The sequence below is a fragment of the Vombatus ursinus genome, unplaced genomic scaffold (assembly GCF_900497805.2).
Source record: "Vombatus ursinus unplaced genomic scaffold, bare-nosed wombat genome assembly UNPS02004276.1, whole genome shotgun sequence".
Lineage (NCBI taxonomy): Eukaryota > Metazoa > Chordata > Mammalia > Diprotodontia > Vombatidae > Vombatus > Vombatus ursinus.
In genome coordinates, this window is record NW_020944054.1 from 873,559 (window position 1) to 898,322 (window position 24,764).

At 42.6% G+C, this 24,764-nt stretch overlaps 1 protein-coding gene across 2 annotated transcripts in view; it reads left to right on the forward strand.

Annotated features, from left to right (window-relative positions):
- Nucleotides 1-627: 627 nt before the first annotated feature.
- VAMP7 (vesicle associated membrane protein 7) overlaps nt 628-24,764 on the forward strand; it is a 67,450-nt gene continuing 43,313 nt past the window's right edge. Inside the window, exons 1-3 of one of the 2 annotated variants that reach the window (XM_027877613.1) lie at nt 628-705; nt 23,108-23,262; nt 23,900-23,957. In XM_027877613.1, the coding sequence (XP_027733414.1) occupies nt 23,117-23,262; nt 23,900-23,957 (204 nt within the window). In that variant the 5' untranslated portion in view covers nt 628-705; nt 23,108-23,116. Of the gene's footprint in view, nt 706-17,982; nt 18,215-23,107; nt 23,263-23,899; nt 23,958-24,764 lie in introns of those variants that run through there. The other variant, XM_027877622.1, reaches the window with a different exon arrangement.

A 24,764-nucleotide genomic window follows, 5' to 3' on the forward strand; every position in this document is an offset into this window, starting at 1 on the left:
GGTCAACAGTGAGATAAATGCTTTCTGCAATACAGTAGGCGAAGCAAACAAGTGAGTGGGGTTTCCTGATTAACAGTTCAGAGGTTCAACCACTAGATCACCCAGAGGTCCAGCCCAACTGAGTGAGGCCAGGGGACTGATTTTGGCCAGGCGAGTAGGACCACTCCCTATGGCTGCCTCTAAGGCAAAAGGGCCGCAGTCCCAAACTACCAGTCCCAGCATGCACTGTAACCTCAGAGAAGGCGGGGAACGGGAGGAACCACGCCGCCGGCACCCCCCCCCCCCCCCCCCCCCCCCCGCCCGCGGCACCCGGGGAACCCCCCCCCCCCCGCCCCCCCCCCCCCCCGCCCCATTCCCTTTCCCAGAAGGCCGCGAGCGGAAGTACGCTTGCGTAGCCCGGGCGCCAGCTCGGATCTCGGCTTGGGGTCCAGCTCGCCCCGCCCCTCCCCGGTTGTTTCGTTCAGTTACGGACGAAAGCGCCATTAGCCCGGCTGGTCGTTGGCGTGCGCGCGCGCGCAAACGGCACCCGCTGCCTCTCCCCCTTCGAGTGTATATGCCCCCCCACCCCCACCCCACACCTACGCACGCACCTACGCATTCTGTACCTCCCTCGTTCCCCTCGGGCCGTCAGCGCAGCGAGCAGGGCCGAGCGAGCCTCTGCCGCCGATTGGGGCCGCTCGGGCGGGCCGCCCTGCCGCCACCGAGGTAGGTGACCACCCTGCTTCCCTGGCAGTCTTCGCCATTGGGGCGCTCTGGAGTAAGCCGCCCCCTCTTCTCTCTCTCTTTCTCCCACCTCCCCCATTCTCCCATTTCCCCCTCCCCCTTCTCCAATTTCCCTCCCCCCCCAATATCCCCCTCCTCTTTTTCCTCCTCCCTTCCCCCTTTCCTCTCTCTATTCTGCGGGGCGGGGCCTGTGAGGGGAGCGGGAAGAGGTGGAGCGCCAGGGCCGAGGTCACTAGGCCCCACCCTTATCCGGAGCCTCCTTCCTTCCTTTCCTGCCTCTTCCCGTGGCCACACCTGCCAGTCCAAAGGGAAGAATCCTGAGATGCTGAGGGAAAGGGCTGTCTATAGCTTCTTGCCAATGTTGTGGAGACACCCCCCCTTTCAATTTGGCTAGTGGGCTTAGGAGTTGCCATGAAATTAAAAGAAAAAAACACAAAGAAAAGCACAGAATCCGTAACTGAGAGGATGCCCGTCAATTGGGGAATGGCTGAACAAGTTATTGTTTATGAAGGTGATGGGTAACGCCATTGTGCTGTAAGAAATGATGGGGAGGATGGTCTCACACAAACTGGGGGACCTGTCTGAACTGTTGCAAATTGAAAAGAACAGGACCAGGAGAACAGTTGATATAATAGCAACCATACTGTAAAGACAGTCAATTCAGGGGCAGCTAGGTGGTGCAGTGGATAGAGCACCGGCCCTGAAGTCAGGAGGACCTGAGTTCAAATCCAGCCTCAGACCAAACACTTGACACTTACTAGCTGTGTGACCCTGGGCAAGCCACTTAACCCCAATTGCCTTAAAAAAAAAAAAAAGACAATTCTGAAAGATTTAGTGACTGATCAACACAGTGGCTCACCACAGTTGCAAAGGATTTGTGATGAAACATGCTGACCACGACCAGAGAGGGCTGATGCATTTGGAGGGCAGATCGAGGCATATTTTTGGACATGGCCAATGTGTGGATTTGTTTTGCTTAACTATGCTTATTTGTTATAAAAACAGTTGCTATGGCAGAAAGATGTTTTTCCTTGCAACCAATTTAGTGATAAACCTGTCCTATCTCCATTATAAGTAAACTGATCCTCATAGTTGATAAGCCTTGTAGAGTTTGTGCTTAACTGGCACAGACCTCAGAGGTGGACACAGTATCACCTCCATACCCATAGTCTCTACTCCAGTGTAGGGCAAAGTTTTGTCATTGATTGAAAAAGCTATGAGAATAAAGGAAAGAATAACACATTGAGGAAGGAAGCCCAAGACACTGTGTGCTAAATACTATGCTAAGTCCTAGGTATATAGCAATACAAGATGGAGACACTCCCTTCCCTGAAAAGAACTTACATTCTAATTGAGGAAACAATTCATATTGGGCACTGGTAGCCAAAGATGGGTGTTTTGGTCAGAGAACTTACTGCTGTTATGAGTGGAGCCACAAAAGAGTTGATTGAAATGATCACATTATACTTTAAGTTAACTTCTATTTTGTAGTGCCAAAGGTTTTCATCAAAGATGCTTTAAGCATCTGACTAAATCTAATAAGCACATCTAGAATTTTACAGATAACCTTATATTGAAACCCTTGCTGCAAGTTTCCCCCCCAGTCCATTCCACTTAGCTGTCAAAGTGCCCAAAGAGCAGTCCTTTTTTTTTTTTTTTTTTACTTCTGACATAATAGTGGGTGTTACCTTTAATACCTCAACCCTGACTAACCTGGATTTTATTTTATATCTTCTTTGAATAATATTTTCCCCAATTACATGTAAAAACAATTTTTAACATTTTTTCAAATTTTGAGTTTCACATTCTCTCCATCCCTCTCCGCTCCCTGAGATGGTGAACAATTTGATATAAGTTATACATGTGCAATCATGCAAAACACTTCCATATTAGTCATGTTGTAAAAAAAAAAAAAAAAAAAAGCCAAAAAACCTGCAAAAAAATGCATTTCATTAAGAAATGAAAAATAATATCCTTTGATCTTCATTCAGACTCCATCAGATATTTCTTTGGAGTTGGATAACATTTTTCATCATGAGTCCTTTGGAATTGTCTTGAATCATTGTATTGCTGAGAATAGCTAAGTCATTCACAGTTAATCATTATACTGTTACAGTGTACAATGTTCTGGTTCTTCTCACTTCACTTTGTATCAGTTCACATAAGTCTTTCCATGTTTTTTGGAAATCATCCTGCTTGTCATTTCTTTTTTTTATTTTTTATTATTTTTTATTAATTTTTTTTGATTTATCAATAATCACTTCCATATGCTTTTGAGTTTAAAATTTTTCTCCCCCTTCCTCCCCACCACCCTCCCCAAGACAGGGCACAATCTGATATAGGCTATACATTTACATTCATATTAAACATATTTTCACATTAGTGCTGCTTGTCATTTCTTACAGCACAATAGTATTCCATTACAATCATATGCCACAACTTGTTCATTCCCCAATTGATGGACATTCCCTCAATTTCCCAATTCTTAGCTACCACAAACAGAGCTGCTATAAATATTTTTGTACAGATGTCCTTTTCCTTTTTTTTTTTTTAATCCCTTTGGAATACAGAAGACCTAGTAGTTGTATTACTAGAACAAAGGGTATACAAAGTTTTATAGCCCTTTGGGCATGGTTCCAAATTGCACTCCAGAATGGTTGGATCAGTTCACAATTCCACCAACAGTGCATTAGTGATTCAACTTTCCCACATCTCCTTCAACATTTGTCATTTTTCTTTTCTGTCATATTAGCCAATTTGATAGGTATGGCGTGGTACCTCAGAGTTGTTTTAATTTACATTTCTCTAATTAGTAGTGATTTAGTTCATTTTTTCATATGACTATAGATAGCTTTGGTTTCTTCTTCTGAAAACTGCCTGTTCATATCCTTTGACTATTTATCAATTGGGGAACTAAAGAGCAGTTCTGACCATGTCACCTTTTCCCCACCCCCACAAACCTCAGTGATTCCCAGTCACCTCCAAGATCAAATAAAAAATCTTTTTTTTATCTTTTAAAGCACTTTACTACCTGTCTCCCTTCCAACCTTTTAGTCAATCAATTAGTAAACATTCATTAATCACCTACTACGTTGCCAGGCCCTGAGCTAAGTGCTGAGGGTACAAAAACGACAAAAAGGCAGTCTAATAGAAGAGACAACATGCAAGCAAATATATACAAAGCAAGCTATACATGGGATAAATAGGAAATAACAGAGGGAAAGCACTAGAATTAAGAGGGGTTGAGGAAGGCTCCTTGGAACTTAAAGGAAACTAGGGAGGTCAGTAGGTGGAGTGGAGGAAGGAGAGCATCCCAGGCAAGGGGGACAGCTAGAGAGAATGCCCAAAGCCAGAGATGGAATGTCTTGTTCATAGAACAGCCAGGAGGCCAGGGTCACTGGATCAAAGAGTACCTGTCAGAGAGTAAGATGTGAGAAGAGTGGAAAGGAAGGAGAGGACTAGGTTAAGAAGGGCTTTGAATGCCAAACAGAGCATTTTGTATTTGTTCCTGGAGGCCATAGGGAGCCACTGAAGTTGGGGGTGGGGGGCAGGGAAGGGGAAGGAAAGGTATTTTAAGATGATAGCTTTGACAGCAGAGTAGAGAATGAACTGGAGAGAGAGAGGTCTAAGGCAAGGAGATCCCGAAGTAGGCTATTGGAGTAATCAAGGCACGAGGTGATGAGGGCCTGCACTACCAGAGTGATGGCAGTGTCAGAGGAAGGAAGGAGGCATATTCAAGAGATGCTGCAGAGGTGAAATTAAGAGGCTTTGGCAACAGCTTGAATATGTAGAGTGAGCAGGTCAGGAAGACTCCTAGATTTTGAGCCTGGGGGACTGGGAGGATAGTGCTGCCCTTTACAGTAATAGGGAAGATAGAAGGGAAGAAAGTTTTGGCAGAAAGATAACTGTTTTGGACATGTGTTTAAGATGTGTACTGGACATCCAGTTTGAGATGTCTGAAAAGCAGTTAGAGATTCAAGATTGGAGGTCAGCAGAGAGTTTGGGCAGGATAAGTAGATTTGAGAATCATCCGTGTAGAGATGGTCATTAAATCCATGGGAGCTGATGAGATCACCAAGTGAAGTAGTATACATGGAGAAGAGAAGAGGGCCCAGGACAGAATCTGGATGGACACCCATGGTTACAGGGCATGATCTGGAAGAGGATCCAACAAAGGAGACTGAGAAGGAACAGATGGAGATGTAGGAGGAAAACCAGGAGGAGAGCGTGTTCAGCAGTGTCCAGGGCTGCACAGGGGTCAAGGAGAATGAGGACTGAGAAAAGGCCATTGGATTTGGTAACTGAGATCATTGGTAACTTTGGAGAAAAGTTTTGGTGGAATGATGAGGTCAGAAGCCAGATTGTAAGGAGTTAAGAAGAGAGCAAGAAGAAAGGAAGTTGAGGCACCTATTGTAAATGGCCTTTTCTAGGAGTTTAGCCATAAAGAACAGAAGTTGTAGGACAGTAGTTAGCAGGGATGGAAGGACCAAGTGAAGGTTTTTTGAGGATGGGGGAGACATGGGCATGTTTGTGGGCAGGAGGGAAGGAGCCAGTAGAGAGGGAGAAATTGAAAATAAGGAAAAGTGTGGGGGATGACCAAGGGGGCAATCTGTTGTAGGAAACAGAATGGAATGGGATCACTTGAATAGGTAGAGGAGTAAGGCCACTTCTTCATGTGAGACAGGAGTGAAGGAGGAGAGAGGGGCAGAAGGCATCTGAGTGATAGGAGATGAGAGAAAGAGAGGAGAAGAGGGAGTTCATGATGAACAGCTGCAATTTTTTCTGTACAGTATGAGGCAAGGTTCTTAGCTAGAGGAGGAGAGGGGGAGGGAAGCCATGGGAGGTTGGAGGAGGGATGAGAAGGTTTGGAAAAGGTGCTGTGGAGAGTGGGAGAGTGAACTGATAAGTAGGATTGCCTAGCAACAGTGAGGACCCAGGTACAGTTATGTAATGTCAATTTGTAGTGGACTCACTGAGAATGGTTGTGTGATTTTCTCCATTTTTGTTCAGCTGCACATGTGTAAGAGTGAAGTTGATGAACGGTGAGAGTGATCCAAGACTGAGACTTGGCTGGGTTAATTAACAATATTGTAGGGGGACAAGGGACTCAAGAGAGGACACCAGTGTAGAATTGAATTGGTTCACCAAGGGGTCAAGGTGGGCAGAGAATAAGAGAGTGTCTAGTGCTGGGGAGATGGCCTGGGAGAGAATTGAGGAGTCAAGGGATGGGAGGTCACAGTTCAGACAAAGATTATGGTTTGGTAAAGGAAGGCAGACGGAGAGGTGAAAAGCCAATAGATTGTGGTCAGATAAGGGAAATTCAGAATTCCTGAACACAGCAGTGGTACATTTGTGAGTGATGGCATGATCAAGAGTATGCCCATCTTTGTATGTGACTGAGGTGGAGTGAAGGAGGAGCTCATGGGAAGTGAATAGGAATCAAGTGGTTAGGGTGTTTGAGGAAGAGTCAATATGTATGTTAAAGTCTCCTAGTGTGAAGGCAGGAGTTGGAAAGGAGAGAAAGACTGTGAGTCAGTCACTGAACTCATTGAGGAAGAGAATTGGGGGGGAGACAGCTACCAGAATTTTGATTGGGTGGAAGGTGTAGATTGTATGGTGGTGGTTATTCAATTGTGTCTGACTCTTCATGACCCCATTTGGGGTTTTCTTGGCAAAGATACTAGAGTAGTTTGCCATTCTTTCTCCAGCTCATTTTTACAGATGAGGAAACAGAGGCAAATAGGGTTAGTTGACCTTCCCAGGGTCACATAGCTGTAAGTGTCTGAGGCCAAATTTGAACTCAGGAAGATGAGTCTTCCTGACTCCAGGCCTGGTGCTCTATCCATTGCAGCACCACCTAGCTGTCTAGATTATATGAACCTCAGTAATAATACCAATGATGATGATTATTATGGCAGCTAACATTTCTATAGTGCTTACTATGTGCCAGGCACTATGCTAAGCGATTTACAAATATTACCTCATTTGATCCTCACAACCCTGGGAGGTAGATGCTGTTGCGATCCCCATTTTACAGATGAGAAAACTGAGGCAGACAGAGGTTAAGTGACTTGTGCAGGGTCACACAGCTAGGAAGGATCTGAGGCTGGATTTGAATTTGAGTCTTCTTTACATCAGGCCGAGTGCTTTGTTTACTGTGGCCCAAAGGAAGAAAGGTTACTGAGTAATAGAGGTAGTGGAGGAGAACTTGAAGTGGCCATCTTGTCCATTTTCCTTCCTTCTGTGTTGTTCTAGGATCCAGTGGCACTGGCCTCCTTGGGGTTCTCCCATCATACTTCATGCCCTGGTTGGCCCCCAGACCTGTAATACTCCCTGTCCCCACCTCCTTGATTTCCTTCCAGACTCAGCTCAAACACCACCTTCTGTGGGAGGTCTTCCCTGGTGACCTTCTCCTCAGTCCACCCTACCCCCACCCCCACCCTCAGGATTTCCTCCCATTCTCACTGTAGACTTGTGTATTTGTTTGCCTGCTGTTTCCCTCATTAGAATATAAACTCCCTAAGGGCAGGGATTGTGATTCTGGTCTTAGTTTTATCCACTTGGTATGGTGCTTGGCACTTAGCTAGGGTTTAATAAATGCTTCTTAATTGATATTTATTGTATTCTTAAAAAAATTCTCCTACCCCCTCTAACTTCATACTAATTCTTTAAAAATACTTTAAGTATGCTCCAACTGTATGCCAGTGCTTATTCACTATCATTCTATCCATTAAAATGATTTTATCCTTACAAAAAAAAAAAAACAACCAAAGCTTGAACCGAATAAATTGCCGATGTAATGTCCAACCGAACTTTAGGAAATGTCTGCTGTAGTTTCAAATCTTAAGAACCTTGTGAAAAAACTCAGTTAAGTACAGTGCCCAGAGCAAAGATGTGGACTTGAGATTTGATTTTAATGACTTGGCTGGCCTCTGATTATAAAGGTGGGCCCTATTTGTAGCTAAGAGGCATTTGGAACCTCTTAACCCAAATTTTGGATTCTTGTTATTGCTTGGAAGGCTATTATTTTTTGTTAAGAGACCTGATTGTTGAAGGTGTTTACAAATTGACATGTCATTTCTGAATGGTGGTGGTGGGGAAAGAGGTAAAGATAAAATCTGTTTTAATACAAATGTTGCACATGAGACTATAAGAATGATTATGTCAACCTACTTGGCAATATTTGACATTTGCCTATGATTTACATTTCCATGTATAACAAAAGAACACAAAAAGAGGATTGATATGATTCAGATTCCATACAGCCAACTTTTTAAAAAGTATATAATAAATTGAACATGGTATTTTCAAAACTCTCCTACTTGTCTGTGCTTCATTATGAATTTCCTTCTCTGCATTTAAAAAGTTTCAGTGTCTGCCTTTTTTGGGGGGGGAGGGGGGAACATCACTGTTGCTAGCTTCCATCTTCTTCCACACCGCCATCCCTTATTGAAAAACAAAAAACTAGTAACAAATAAGCATACTCAAGCAAAACAGATCCACTCAGTGGCCATGTCTGAATATTAATGTCTCTTTGTAAAGCACATTTTAAATCAGATACACATTTTGTATTTGACTCATTTTGTAATTGTTTGCTTTAACTGTTTTCAGTTAAATTCATCAAATATTTATTAAGTATTTACTATGTTCAGGACGCTATACTAGATGCCCAGGTTACAAAGAAATAAAAGGTTTTGCCCAGCTTTTCATCTGCCTGTTGACCTGGAGGGTAGGTGAGAATGCATTATTTACACAGAGAAGTAGATAAAAAGCTTACACTAAGTCTGGCAAAACAATTTTTAGAGGAACAGAACACTCTCCCAAGAGAGTGGGGATTGGAGAGAGGACAAGGAAAGGTCTTAATGTAGGAGGTGGCAGCACCTGAACTGAGGCTTGAAGAAATCTAGCTATTCTAAGCAGCAGAGGTGAAGATGGGATGTGTTTCAGGCACAGTGGAATGCACGTGTCTGGGTATAAGAGATAAAATGTGCTTTCCAGAAAACAGCTGGCAAACACCTTGGGCTAGAATGTAGCATGCATGAACGAGAGTAAAATGGAATGATATCGGACAGTGGGGCGGGGGGGGGAAGCAATCCAATTGTGAAGAATTGTAAAGGCCCAACAGAAGAAAGACTTTGCATAGGCCTAGGGCCTAGAGGGAGCCAGTGGAGCTTCTTGAGCAGGGGTCAGACCTGTGCTTTAGAAATGTCCATTTTGCAAATGTGTGGAGGATGGATATGAATGAATGAATGAAAAAGCATTTAATGAAAAAGCCTGAGTGCTTACATTAAGTCCTCATACAAGGGGACTTCAACATACATGTAGCTATTCCCACAAAAACAGTAAGCTCCCAATTTTTCAACTTATTTCGTGTGACCTACTCCTCTACCCTGCCTTAGCTGCAAAGAGATGGTCATACCCTTGACCTTGCCACCACCCACAAATGCACTACCTCCATCCTTGTGAATTCCCTTTTCTGATCACAATCTATTATTCTGCCTCTCCCTCACCTCCCCAAACTTGTTCTTCACCCTCACCACAACCACTGATCCCTCCACCCCTTTGTTCTCTCCTCTCACCACAACCACTGATCCCTCCACCCCTTTGTTCTCTCCTAAGCTATTAGCCCTGCACGCTCTACACTCCTCCCTTTCCCATCTTGACCCCTTAGTGAACCAGTTCAGCTCTACATTATCCTATTCTTTTGAATTGCTTGCTATTCAACAAAGCTGGAAAAAACCACAACTGTGCTGAGTCCACTATAACTTTTTATCACATAGCCTCAACTGGGCCCTCACAGCTGCTTGCTTGGCAGTCCCTCTGTGCTTCCCTTATCGTGTCACTCACTCTCCACAGCAGCTCTTTCAGACTTTCTCATCCCTCCTTGAACCTCCCGTGACTCCCCTTCTCCCTACTCTGAGCTAAGAAACCTAATATGTGCTTCCCATCTCCTGAAAAATTGAAGGCAAGAGCCTCCTCTTTTTTCTCAACTTGCATCTCCCAGATACCTTCTGTCACTATTTCTGCGTCCACCTATCTCACATGAAGAGGTGGCCCATGGAAACTCCTGGCCAAGGCAAACCCCTCTATATGTACCCTTGATCGAGTGCCATCCTGTCTTCTCCAGCAGGTTGTATTGTCCCCATTATGCCTCCTCCTCACTTCTGCCTCTCCTTTCTTTTGGTTGCTTCCCTACAAACATGCCCATATCTTCCCTATCTTCAAAAAACCCTCACTTGATCCATCTATCCACACTGTCATTCCCTATCTCTCTTCCCTTTTGTGACTAAACCTCAACTTCCTTTCCTCTCACTCGTCTTAATTCTCTGCAAACTTGCATCTCTGCCTAGTGGATATGTTGAACCGAATGTCCTGTAAACATCTTAAACTCAGCATATCCAAAACTGAACTCATCTTTCCCCCCAAGTCCTCCCCTCTTCCTAACTTCTTTATCACTATTAAGGACACCGCTATTCTCTCAGTCACCCAGGCTCTCAATTCCTCTTTCACCCTCTGTATCCAATCTATTTCAAAGTTCTGTCAATTATTACCACTGTAATATCTCTCAAATATACCCCTTTCTCTTCTGATACTGCCACCACCCTGGTGTAGGACTTCATGCCTAGACTTGCGATAGCCTCCTCCTCTCCCTCTCCCTCCCCCTCCCCCTCCCCTCTACCTCCCTCCATTCCTCTCTCATATCCTTTACTCAGCTATCAAATTGAACTTCCTAAAGTGTCAGGTCTCCACATGTCATCTCCCAATTCAGTCAACTCCAGTGACTCCCTATCACCTTCAGGATCAAATACAAAATTCTTAGGCCTCTCTTACCTTCCCATTGTTCTTACATTTTACTCCCCTTCTGTACTCTGATCCAGTGACACTGGCCTCCTTGCTTTTCCCTGCATAATCCCCTCCATGTATTTTTGTTGGTTTGTTTGTTTTGATTTATTTGTTTTTTGTTTTGTTTTGTTTTTTGTTAGGCAATGGGGTTAAGTGACTTGCCCAGGGTCACACAGCTAGTGTTATGTGTCTGAGGCTGGTTTCGAACTCAGGTCCTGAATCCAGAGCTGGTGCTCTATCCACTGCGCCACCTACCTGCGCCCCCCCCCATGTATTTTCACTGGCTATACCGCATACCGGGAATTCTTTCCCTCCTCATTTTCACCTGGCTTCCCTAGATAAAATCCTACCTTTTATGAGAAAAGCCTTTCTAGATCTCGCTGCCACCATTTAATGTTAACTAAAAAGAAAAAAAAATCACAAGTCCATGAGAAATGTGTTGCATCTGGATTTATTACAAGAGAAAGGCGAATGCATGTGGGAACTCCTTATACCAAGGAGCCCAGCAGTGCAGGGAAGACCTTGGGTATTTAAGTTACTGGGAAAAAGGTGAAGTCACAGGAAAGGGAAAAAGGACTAATCCCCTCCCAAAGGGGAGGAGAAAGGCCCTGGCAAAAGCAGCATTCTATTCCCTTGGGAACTGCTAGACCATGAAGATAGAAGGGTCCCAGCTGCACAAACAGTTTCTCAGTCTGGCTCAGACTGACTGGCGCCTATCTTGACTCCCAAGGACACACAGGAAGTCCAGCTTGGGGTGCAAACAACAGATTATGTCAGTCTAGGGGGAGCTTCATCCTTGACACATTCAGGGCCTCCCTCATACTCTGGGTCCACTGTATCTGGAAAATGTGGCACCTCAAGAAGACAAGTTCAGGGGGCCCCTTAACACCCTTAATGCTAGTGATGCCTTCCCTCAGTTAATTTTCTCCCATTTGTACTGTCTGTAGCTTGTTTGTGCATAGTTGTTTGCATATTTTCTCCCCCGTTAGTCTCTGAGTTCCTTGAGAGAAAAATTATCTTGTGCAATTCCTAGCGCTTAGCATAGTATCTAGCATAGACTAAACACATAAATGCTGTTTAATTGACATGTGGGGAAACTCTCCCTCTTCCTCTCAGTCTCCTCAATTCCTTAAGTCTCAACTACAGGCCCATCTCTACAAGAAGTCTATCCCAGTGCTCTTCAGTCTTAGTGCCTTCTCTCTGAGATTATCCTGTTTGTTCTGTACGTATCTTGTTTGTATGAGGTTGTTAGCATGTTGTCTCCCTCTTGAGACTGTGGGCTCCATGACAAGCGGGAACTTTTTTCCCTTGCTTTGTGTACCCAGCGCTCAGTACCATGCTTGGCACATAGTAGGTGCTTTAATAAATGGTAGTTCATTGATCATCATTAGATGACTGTAGTTGAGACTTAAGGAATTGAGGAGACTGGGAGGAAGAGGGAGAGTTCCCCACATGTCAGTTAACCAGCATTTATGTGTTTAGTCTATGCTAGATACTATGCTAAGCACTAGGAATTGTACAAGACAATTTTTACATTGTTGTAGTCACTGTGTAGATTGTTTTCTTGGTTCTGCTGACTTCATTCTGCATCAGTTCATGTAGCTTTTTCCATGTTTCTCTGTATCCATCATACCCATCATTTTTTACAGCACAGTAATATTGCATTACATTCATGTACCACAGTATGTTTACCCATTCCCGAATTGATAGGCATCTACTTTGTTTCTAATTCTTTGCTAATCACAAAAGGTACTGCTGTAAATATTTTGGAATATATGGGGACTTCTTATCAATGGCTTCCTTGGGGTATAAGCCCAGTGATGGAGTCTCTTATTCAAAGGATATGGACATTTTAGTCACTGTATTTCCATAATTCCAAATTCTTTCCAAAATGATCGTACCCCTTCACAGCTTCACCAATAATGTGTTATTAGTGTGCCCATCCTTCTACAACCCCTCCATCATTGACTGTTAACATTTTTTGACATTTCTATCCGTTTGCAAAGTGTGAGGTAAAACGTCAGAGATGTTTGGATTTCTGTTTCTCTTTTTTTTAGCTAGCCACTAGGTGATGCAGTAGATAACACACTGGGCATCTAGTCAGGAAAACCCAACTTCAAATGCAGTATTAGGCACTTACTATCTCTGTGACCCTGGGCAAGTCACTTAACCTCTATTTTCCTTAGTTTCTTCATCTGTAAAATGGAGATAATAACACCTTCCAGGCCTGTTGTGAGGATCAAATGAGATAATAATTGTAAAGTGCTTAGCACAGTACTTGGCACATAGTAAGCACCATATACATGTTTTCTTTTTCTTTTATTATTAGTGATCTGGAGCATTCTTTTATATGGTTATGGATACTTTGCAGTTCTTTTGAGAACTGTTTGTTCATATCCTTTGACCATTTATCCGATGGCTATTAGTGTTATATGTTTTTGTGCATTTTTTTAGTTATTTGGAATGAGATTTCCCTTTCTGTTATTGCATCTTGTGTTTTGTTATTGTATAAAAATACTGTTGATTTTGAGGGTTTAATATGTAGCCTGCAATTCTGTTGAAGCTATTAATTCTTTCAATTAATATCTTAGTTGATTCCCTAGGATTTTCCAAGTATACCATCATATCAGCAACCAGGGATAGTTTTATCTCCTCTTTACCTATCTTTATGCCTTTTATTTCTTTCTCTTGTCTTATGCTATTGCTAGCATTTCCAGAACTGTATGAAATAATGATGGAGAGAGTCCACATCATTGTTCCACTCACCTATTTTGGGGGAAAGATTCTGCTGTATCCCCATTGAATGTGATGCTTTTCATTTTATAAAGGTCCTTTTATGTCTATACTTTGTGGAGTTTTTGGCACAAAAGAGTGCTGTACTCTGAGGCTTTTTCTACATCTGTTGAGATAATCATGTGGTTTGGGACAGTTTGGTTTTTAATATGATTAATTATGTTGTTTCCCTAATGTTGAAACATCCTTGCATTCAGGTATAAATACTACTTGATCATACTGAATGATTTCTTGTATTTATTGTTGTAATGTGTTTGATAGGATTTTAAAAAAAAATTTTATGTTGGCTTACAGTTTTCTGTGTTTTATTTTTCCCTGGTGTAGGTATTAGGACTATATTTGTCTCATAAAGGAATTCTGGTAGAGTGCTTTCTTTCTCAATTTTTAAGAATAATTTATTACATATGGCTATGCACTACTCTTAAAATTCTGATAAAATTTTTGCCTTTACACTTTTTTCGTTGTGTGCATTTAGGAAGAAGTCTGTTACTGGTGTATCTGCTATCACTATGTTGCTGTTGTTGTCCTTGGCTGCTGCATTTATTCATTCCTTCTGCATTTCCATTGTTCAAGAAGCAAATAATCTCTTCAGTTCTGGTTTTCTTTTTAAAAATATTTTTAACAACTCTTTATTATTGAACCTCTCATCTTTTTTTCCTGTATGTTTTAGCTCAGATTTGCAGGGTAGGTCACCCTAGGTGCATCCTGAGCTCCATTACTCTTTGGAACCCATTTCCATTCCCTCTTACATTTTCTAGTGGGCACCAAATAGTCCTGCATTATTCAAATTTACTTTCCTTTGTATTTGAAGGTCTTTCTACTGCTGGTTTACCAAACTTCTTTCTGAATTGAATTGTTAAATTTAACCACACTATGTCTTGGAGTTTGCAGCCTTGGTTCTCCCCGCTCCCCCTTTCTGGAGACAATTTAGGAATTTTTAAAATTAGTGTTTCATTTTTTATGTTCAGAAGTTCTAGTCAGTTCTCTTCTGCTACTGTCTACATTATGCTGTTAAAGTTTTTTGTCCTGACATGTTTTTCTGAGAAACTTATGATCCTTAGGTTGTCTCCATGCATCCTGTCCTCAAGATCCATATGTTTTGCTTGTATGATAAGCGTATTTCTTTCAATGTTTTTGTTTTTTGCTTCTCTTCTTCTAGGTTGTCCTTCACTTCTGTGTATTTGTATTCCAAATCCATTGTTTTCTTTTTTGTTTCTTTGGTAAGGCTTGCCGTGGCAGATTTCCACTTATTCTGTTCTGTCCATTATTTCTGCTGTATAGGCCATAAATCTTGCTCTCATAATTCTCATTTCTCTTTTGAGCCACTCAGGAACTATCTCCTCAAATTCCACAGGGTCCTCTGTCTCATCAAGTGTCAGATTGTTTTCCTTTATTTTGCAGTATTTATTCATGGATTTCTGAACTCATTTACTAGATCTGGAGGTCATATTTCCTTCTGTTTTTCCTATTGATTTATCTGCTTGTGTTCGAGGTCTTTGAATTTTCTTCTTCCTGAAATCTTTGATAATTTCAGTCTTTTAAAATAAAAATAAGGGGGACCCTTACTTTCCCCTTTCATTCACTTCTTGACTCCCTTCCCTCTGATGATGGTTTCCTTGGAGGCTGGATTTCATAGTGTCTCAGCCTCTTCCCACCCTAGGCAATTCATCATTCACCAGTCTAGGTCTCTGCCTCAGCTGACTTGAGGGGACAGACTTGATCCCATATGGAAGCTGTGCTGTTTCCCTCAGGCTTGGTGGAGTGCTTCCTCCCTCCCCTCCCCCCACTCCCCCCCCCCACACTGTCCCATTCCCTCTGTTCCTGAGTTCTTTAGCTGGCACTGGCTTTTTGGAGCTTTGCAACACTGGTGCTACAAGGTTGTCTGTCCTGCCATTGGCTTTGCTGGTGCTACAGGTCTATGACCTCTAACAGGCTTTTGTTCCTGAAGGGCTGTGGCCCGCTGGCTTCCTGTCTAGGCCAGGATTGGCTTCCACAGCCTGAACCTGGGGACTCTTCACTACTGGAGAGATGGGGGGGGGGGGAACCTTGGGTGTAGGGTTGGGTTTGGGATCCACTAGTGTGGCCATACTACCAAGTGAGCTCAGGGTCAATGAGCATCACTTCCTGGGTTTGAGCTGTTTTTGTTTTTTATCTTTTGGATTCTCGTTGTCTTAGACCATGGAAACACCTGAAATTGCTTTATCTTTGGCATTGAATTGGAGAGGTTCAGGAGATCATGGGAATGGGAGAAAATGTCTAGTCTGCCATCCTGTTGCTCATGGGACCCAAAACTTAAAAATGAAATTTTATTGATATCTTTTGTTTTAACATCGTCTGTGTTTCCCAGTGGAACCCTGCTAGTCCCTTTAGAGAGTCCTTCATAACTTGACCCTCTCTTACCTTCCCAGTCTTCTCACATCTTAGTCTCCTTTACCCAGGCCACACTGGCCTCCTGGCTCTTCCTTATGGATAGCATTCAGATTTCATATTCAAAGTGTAGTTATTAAGGGGTGTTTACCACGTACAGGTATTAATAACAAGCAGACTTATGAATCTGGTCAAGAGACTGAAAATCAAAGTAGAGGAAAAAACTGTTTATAGATTTCCACTAAATCAGACAGCACTTCTAATTCTTTTCTCTGGAGTTTTTATTTCACTGTTTATCTCTTGCTTTCTCTCTTCTAAGGATTTTTGTAGTTTTCATGGAAAATCCATTTTTTTTCCTTTCAGTTTCTGCTTGTAGTTATTATGGAGTTAAGATTATCCACTAAGATGTTCAAGAAGTGAATATCCTGGATGGTTCAGAGCAGTGGTGTCAATGAAAAACAGGGCCACTAAACCTTTCATAAGGAGCCCTGAGGCCACATATCGACTTAGAAAACACCTATTAGTACATCATCTTATGTTCTACTGTATTTTTATTTAGTTTGTTAGATATGTCCCAATTACATTTAATCTGGTTCCTGAGATACTCAGAATTGTTGTGTGTTTTCCCTGGTTTAGACCAGTCCCTTCCAGCCTTTTTGCATGTAGGAACCCTTTTTTAACATCAACCAATTTTAAGAATATGCATAATAGAGAAGTGCGTTTATTAATTGCTTGCTATGTGCCAGGCACTGTGCTGAGGGGCTTCACAATTATCATCTGATTTGATCCTCGCAACAACTCTGCAAGGTAGGTGATGTTATTATCCCCATTTTGTAGGTAAGGAAACTGAGACAGCGATTAAGTCCATGTCCAGGGTCACACAGCGAGGTCATGTCTGAGGTCAGCTTTGAACTCAGGCCTTTCTGACTTCAGGCCCAGCACTTTATCCATCCACTGTGTTACCAGAATATACATGATACCAAAAGGCTACTGTGAAGTTCATAGGAGCATCTGTCTGCATGTGAATATGCAAATAAATATGTAAATAATAAATGTTCAAACACGACACATTTCTTCAGTCTATAGGAATTTTGCTTATGGAAGGATCATGAGAGGAAATGGGCTATTAAAACATAGGGTGTCTGGAACCAGCCCCTAGGGGTGTGGCTGATGGTATAATATTCAAAGATTTGAGAGAAAGCAGATGATGTAGGAGCACTAGACTAGGAGTCTAGATGCCCTGGCATCTGCTACTTACTGTGTGACCATGGATAAGTCATTTATCCTCTGAGCCTCAGTTTCTTCAGCTTTAAAATGGAGACAATAATACTCATATTGTATATCTGATAGGAAGGATCAAAAATACTCATGTCTTCATCACATGCATTGTTGGCTAGCTTTAGCAACCTGGAATTTAGACCATTATTTTAGCCTATTGATATTTTTGTATTGAACTGTTTGAATAAATGAATCAAAAGAGTGGTGTGATAAAAGCAATATCCTCTCAATGTCCTAGCAGCTTAGGGGCACCACAGGGCACAGAGTGGCGGACTTGGTGTCTAGAAGACCTGAGTTCAAATCCAGCCTCAGACACCAGCTGTGTGACCCTGGGCAAGTCTCTTCACCTCTGCCAGCTTCAATCTCCTCACCTTTAAAATTGTTGTTGTCGTCATTGTTTGTTCTGGAAGAAGACCAGTGACATTAGGAGGTGGTCTTAACTTGCAAGTGAATTGGATTTAAGTGAGGCACAGCTGGTGTAGCTCTCACTCTCAGCCTCACTCTCTCCTCCAGGGTCATGGGAGCCAGGATGACTGGGGATGGCCCCCACCTTTAAAATGGGGATCGTGAATAACACCTTCCTCTCAGGCTTGTTGTGAGGATCAAATGATCATATTTGTAAAGTGCTTTGCAAACCTTAAGGTGTTATAGAAGTACTGGCTATGATATTAGCTAACCCTCTTCCTCCCCCCCCCCCCATTACAAGTTAGACTAGACTTGGTTGGCTCAGGAATAAAGTCAGCAGACTGACATGGATCACTTGCTCATCACTTGTGTACAAAGCAGTCATGAGGAGCTCCAGGTGCTCTCAGGCTGGTAGATCACAATGGGTCATTTAGGCAAGAATTCCCAAGCTTCCCAGCTGAATCAACTCAAGGGGTCTTCAGTGCTTCTGTTTTTTTTGAATGTCGTTCTCTGGCTAGAAGTAAATTTCTTGTTCTAACTGTTGGATCATTTTGTTCCAATATTGACCCTAAGCTACCTGGGACCTATCCTGAGTCAGCCAAGTACAAGAGATGACTAATAGATTGATGTCCTCTGGAAGGAAAGTAAGTCACCAGTGTTCTGTCCTGGGAGCTTGGTGATCAAAGTTGTGGGCACCACCCGATTGGAAGTAATAGCCAATATGTTAGAAGACAGCTTGAGGATCCAGAACATCTCAGCAAACTAGAACACCAGGCTGAATTGGACAGGCTGCACTTAGATAGAGGTAAATGTTAAGTTGTTTGAATCCTTAGTACTGTATAGAATTGGGGCCAATTGGGGGTTCATGTGATAAAAGACTCAGTATTACTGAGTGAACAGTATTTATGGCAGTCCGAAACACTCATGTGACGTTAGGCTACATTCAAAGAAGTTGAGTATACACAGAAAAGGAGGCAACAGACAGTCTGATCAGATCACATATGCAGTAAACGATTGGCTTCTGGACACAACCTTTTAGGAGAATCATGGATAAGTGGGAGTGGCTCTAGTTAGTGGAGGGTGACCAGGATATTTCAAATGATTTGAAAACATAGTGTTGTAAAAAGAACAGTTGAATATTTACCTCTCTTGTGTTGTTTTCTATTTGAATATGAGCTCCTTGAGGCCAGGAACTGGTTTGCTTTTTGTTTGTATCCCCAAGGCTTATCACATACTAAACACTTCATCAAAGCATTCATTCTAGCAGCCACTGAAAATTAGCTTGTATAGAACTAAGCCAATGGGTGAAAGTTCAAGAGGGGCAGATTTGAGGATAATATAAAGAAGACTGTCCTAAAAATGAAAACTGATTGAAAATGGCCTTTGGTACCTCCCAAGATCCCTTCACTGGAAGTGTTCTAAGGGCAATTGTGTGGTCATCTTTCAGATGAATTTAGAGATTTCAGAAGAACAGGTTCTTTGAGGCATGTGGTCTTTCTCTCCCTAATGCCTGATACACGTTAAACTGTGGCTGATTTATTGATGGTGGACAGAATCAAGTAGGGAATTAAAGGAGAAGACCACCTCTGCTTCCTTCTATCTCTAATACTTTTTTAGATTATTCTCATAGTCAGGTTGTTGGTTGGGCATTTCAGTTGTGTCCGACTCTTTGTGACCCCATATTGGGGTCTTCTTGACAGGGATACTGGAATGGTTTGCCATTTCCTTCTCCAGCCCAATTTACAGATGAGGAAACTGGGGCAAACAGGGTGAAGTGACTTGCCCAGGGTCACACAGCTAGTAAGTGTCTGAGGCCAGATTTAAACTCAGGGAGATGAGTCTTCCTGACTCCAGGCCCAGTGCTTTATCCACTGCACCACCCAGCTACCCTCATAGTCAAGTTAATAGATATTTATTAAGCATCTAATATGTGCCAAGTACTTGCTAAGTACTGGGAATACAAAAACAGGCAAAAAAAATTGCCTGCCCTCAAGAAGCTTACAGTCTAATGGGAGAGACAACATGTAAACAACAAATGTATATACAGAATAAATGGGAGATCACCAACAGAGGGAAGTCACTGGCATTTAAAGAGAATTTGGAAAGACTTCTCAAAGAAGATGGGATTTTAGCTAGGACTTGAAGAAAGCCAGGGAAGTCAGGAGGCGGAGAAGGGGTGGGAGAGAATTCCAGGTAGGGGGGAAGGCCAGTGGAAAATGCCCAGATTCAGGAGATCTCCTGTGGAATCTCTTATGAAAGGAGCAACAAGGAGGCTGGTGTCACTTGATACATACAAGAAGAGGTGTAAGGTGTAAGCAGACTGGAAAGGTAGGAAGGGGTTGGGTTATGCTGACCTCTGAATGACAAACAACATTTTGTATTTGATCCTGGAGGTGATAGGGAGCCATTGGAGTTTGGAGTCAGGGAGTGACATAGTCAGACCTGCATTTTAGAAAAATCAGTTTGGTGTCTGAGTGGAGGGTGGAAGGGTAAGGGATGGGAAAGAAATACGTATTTATATAGGACCTATTATATGCCAGGCATATTAAGTCAGGGGTAGGGAACCTAAAGCCTTGAGGCCACATGTGGCCTTCTAGGTCCTTGGGTGCAGCTTTTTGACCAATTCCAAGTTTTACAGAACAAATCCTTTTATTAAGGGGATTTGTTCTGTGAAGTTTGGATTCAGTCAAAGGACTGCACGTGAGGACCTAGAGCCCACCCCTATATTAAGTGCTTTACTGACAGTATCTCATTTGATCTTCACAACAACCCAGTGGGGTAGGTGCTGTTATTAGCCCTGTTTTACGGTTGAGGAAACTGAAGCAGACAGTGGTAAAGTGACTTGCCAAGGGTTACACAGCTAGTAAGTACAAGAAGACCAGCTAGAACTCATTCTCTGATTTGGTTTGGTTGTTGTCCTTTGTATTTGAAAAGGACCAAAAGGACATCACTATGTCAAATGTCATACCTCAGAACCAACAGGTATGGAAGGCCAAGGTCCCATTGGGTCCAGTTAGGGACCTTTTTCCTACCACAGGCAGGAGTCCTGGGGTCTGGGGCTTATGTTTCCTGGCTGCTGTTCTCAAATGCTTAGTGGCTTGAGTCACAGGTGAGTTTTGAGAGGGTCCTTTGTCATCTCTCATCTTTCAGATATCCGTTCCCAACCTCCTTGGTCCTCCAGGACCCAGGCTGAGAGTCAATGGCCGGTGACATCAGTAGCCATCTTGCTGAGGCAGGAGTACCCCTCCTGCCAGACCGACTGTGGCTGATTAGAACAATACTAGGGCGGAAGGCTCTACCACAGGTCAGGCACAAATAGTCCAAATGAACATTGGGAGTGGAGATGGCTCTAGATTTGTGCATCTCATTTCCTTTGTGCTATTGCAATTCCACTTTGCTCATAGAGCACAGCCCCTTCTCTGATGAGGACATGCTATGCTGGGTGATCCTGTGCCGGTGTCTCCCATGTCTCACAATCGGTTCCAAAGTTCTTCAGAGAGACCTTGAGAGTGTCCTTGTATCGCTTCTTCTGACCTCTGTGTGAGTGCTTGTTTACCTTGTGTGAGTTCTCTGTAAAATAGTCTTTTAGGCAAGCATGCATTAGAGTTTGAATGCTTGGCAGTTCAGCTCAAGAAAGGACCTCAGTGTCCAGTACCTTATTCTGCCTGGTGATCTTCAGGATCTTCCTAAGACAATTCAAATGGAAGCAATCCAATTTCCTGGTGTGGTGCTCGTATACTGTCCAGGTTTCACAGGTATACAACAAGATCCGCTAGGTGGAGAGCACTCAGTTTGGAATCGGGAAGACTCATCTTCATGAGTTCAGATACTAACTAGCTGTGTGACTCTGGGCAAGTCACTCAACCCTGTTTGCCTCAGTTCCTCATCTGTAAAATGAGCTGGAGAAGGAAATGGCCAACCATTCCAGTATCTTTTCCAAGAAAACCCCAAATGGGGTCAGAAAGAGTTGGACATGATTAAAACGACTAAACAATACAATGCCTCTGTAGACCTTCAGTTTGGTAGGCAACCTAATACCTCTTCTTTCTTACACTTTCCTTTGGAGCTTCCCAAACGCTGAGCTAGCTCTAGCAATGCATGCATCAACTTAATCATTTATGTGGACCTCCCTGGAAAGCAAACTGCCAAGGTAAGTGAACTTATTCACGAATTCAAAATTTCTCCATTTGCTGTAACCAATGGTTCCACGTATGAATTTTGTGATGCTGGCTGGTGGAGAACCTCTCTTTTCTTTCTGTTAATTGTTAGGCCAAAATTAGCACAAGCGGCAGAGAATCGATCTGTATTCTGTTGCTTTTCAGCCTCAGAGGACGCATAGAGTGTACAATCATCTGTGAACAAAAACTTGCGCACCAACTCTCCCTCAACTTTAGTCTTGGCTTGTAGCCTTTTCAAGTTAAATAATTTACCATCAATTCAGTAGCTGACCTTGATGCCATTTTCATCTTGATGCTGCCTTCGTTGAAGGCATCTGACAACATTGTTTAAAACATCATGCTAAAAAAAGCATGGGAGCAAGCACACAGCCCTGCTTCACTCCATTGGTGACTGGGAAAGCAAGAGAGCGTTGTCCATTATCCATAACGCATGTAAGCATGCCATCCTAGGGCTGGCATACAATACTGATGAACTTCTCCGGACAATCAGATTTTGCCATGATCTTCCACAGACTGGTCAGATTGACGAACGTTGTATACAGACCTCTGTTCTGCTCCTGGCATTTCTCCTGGAGTTAGCAGGCAGCACACACCATGTCGACTATTCCTTGGCCCTTTCTGAAGCCACACTGACTCTTGGGTAGATGACCGTCTTCCAGGTGAAAGATCATTCTATTAAGGAGGACTCTGGCAAGAATCTTGCCAGCAATGACTAAAAGAGAGAACCCCCTGTGATTGTCACAGGACAACTTATTTGTTTTTCCTTTATAAAGATGTTCATTGGAGGCATCCTTGAATCTCTTGAGGGATAACCTCCTCTTGCCATATAACCCAGATGATTTCAGACAGCTTTTGTATGAGCAGTGGACCCCATCACCTCTACCACCACCTTGTAAATCTCAGCTGGAATAGAATCAGCACCAAGTGATTTGCCACAGGAGAGGAGCCTAATGGCATTCAAAAACTCTTTTTCAGTTGGAAGTTCTGCTGAAGAGGGATTGACTTCAACCTGAGGTATACAGTCAATGGCAGCTTCAGCATCGATTGATGATGATCTGTTGAGAACACTATGGAAGTGTTCAGCCCATCTGTCTAGGATCATGTCCTTATCACTGATCAATGTGGCTCCATCAGCATTGGGTAGTTGAGATGCACCATAGGTCTTTGACCCACAAATAGCCTTCATGGCATCATAAAAGCACTTTGGATTGTTGCTATCAGTGTAAAACTGAATTTCATCTGCCTTCTTACTGAGCCAAGAATTCTACATTTCTCTAAAATTTGCTTGCACTTTACTTTTGATGGAGTTAAATGCTACCTTCTTAGAGACAGATGAACTATCCTGGCCTGATTCCTTGTCTTAGAGGTTTGTAACTGTCATATGGCTTAGTCTGAGAACGTCAAGAGGTCAATGACGCGGTACAATACTACATCTAATTAGATGTTCACTAACTGCTTTTTGATAACAAAAAATTCTGGTCAAAGAACTATTCTGTCTCACTTCTGTTTTCTTTTGTTAGATTGAAAGCATGGCTATCCTTTTCGCAGTTGTTGCCAGAGGCACAACCATCCTTGCCAAACATGCTTGGTGTGGCGGAAACTTCCTGGAGGTGACAGAGCAGATTCTGGCTAAAATACCCTCTGAAAATAACAAACTCACTTATTCACATGGAAAGTGAGTCTTGCTTAGTAATGATGGAAGGGTGGGGAAAGGGAGTTTCACAGCTACAACTACAACACTAGAAAACAGACTTTTGGATGGGTCTTTGAATTAGCTGCCAGTAACCCATGACTGATTTTTAAGTTAGAACATGTTTGCCAAACTAATTTTGTCACAGGTCATTTCTGTGCTTGAACTATATTGAGAGGATCCACGCCAACTGATTGAGAAGTGATGGCTGGAGACACAGAATCATCCCTTGGATAAAGAGGGAAGGCAGGAAAAGTTTGGAGTAAAGTGGAAGAAATTCAACCTATTTTCATACCAAAAAACTGGCTGTACATAATTTTTCAGATATGTAACTTCAAATTTAGTATTTTAGGGAGAGCCATATAGTAAGAGTAAGTTGGATTTATTTGCACTGAAGCTTCAGGCAGCAGACATAAAGTGGCCTAGGCTCGAAGCCTCTGCCTTGGTAGGCCCTGCCAGGGCCTCTGCTTACATGCTCTTCAAGAACTCTAAGTCATGATGAGGCGTTGAAGAGTGTTGTCAGTGTGGGGGTTCTAAAATAGTCCATGCTTTACATATTCTCTAACATAGAGAAAGACTTTTTTTTTTACATGTTACTGGTATTTTTTCTTTATCTCTACAGTTATCTGTTTCACTACATCTGCCAAGACAGGATCGTATATCTTTGTATCACAGATGATGTAAGTACCTTGGAAACAGATTGTTAATAACCCACTTGCATTTTCTAGTACTGTCACGTCGTGTTTTGTTATATAAATGTAGGGGACCATGGTACAGAAAGTAACCTAAACTAGCTACAAAACTGAACTGAACTGAAACTCAACTAGCCCAGATTCAGTGATTGGATTTTTTTCAGGATTTCAATTTCAGTGTTTGGAAATTTGTCTTCTGAATATGCCTCTGGATGTTTCAGAGACAAATGGCAACAAAACAAGCTGATATCAAGGTTTCTGTATTTTTTTAAAACTCAGCTTGGTGTGTAGCCTGGGGATCAGAATAGTTGAGTGATGGCTGGTAAAGCTTCTACCTGCAGATTCTCAAATCTCAAAAGGAAGATTCCATTCTGTTCACTAGACTGTACTAAAGCAGGAAAGTAGACTAATAAGTGTTAAAAAGATTTCCAACAGAGCTTTTAAACCAAAATCAGAATTTTATTTAATCTTTCATTAACCAGAAAATTAAAGTAATCAGAAGGCTCCATTCCCCAATGAATATGGTTAATGGGATATAGGGTTTTATAATAATTGTGATTTTCTCCCTCTCCTCTGCCTCCTTGTAGTTAATTGCTCAAGTTATTCTTTGAGACTCTGCCAAGGGATGGAGATAGAAACATGTTAGGTGGCTGTGCAAAACTATCTTGAGATGACCATTTTCCCTGGATAATTGAGAAATGACCATATTTATATTTAATCAGATCAGTCATTAATCAAATTCTGGGTCTTCTTCCCCCCCCCCCCACCCAATTCTATTTCTTAGCTTCTGCTGAG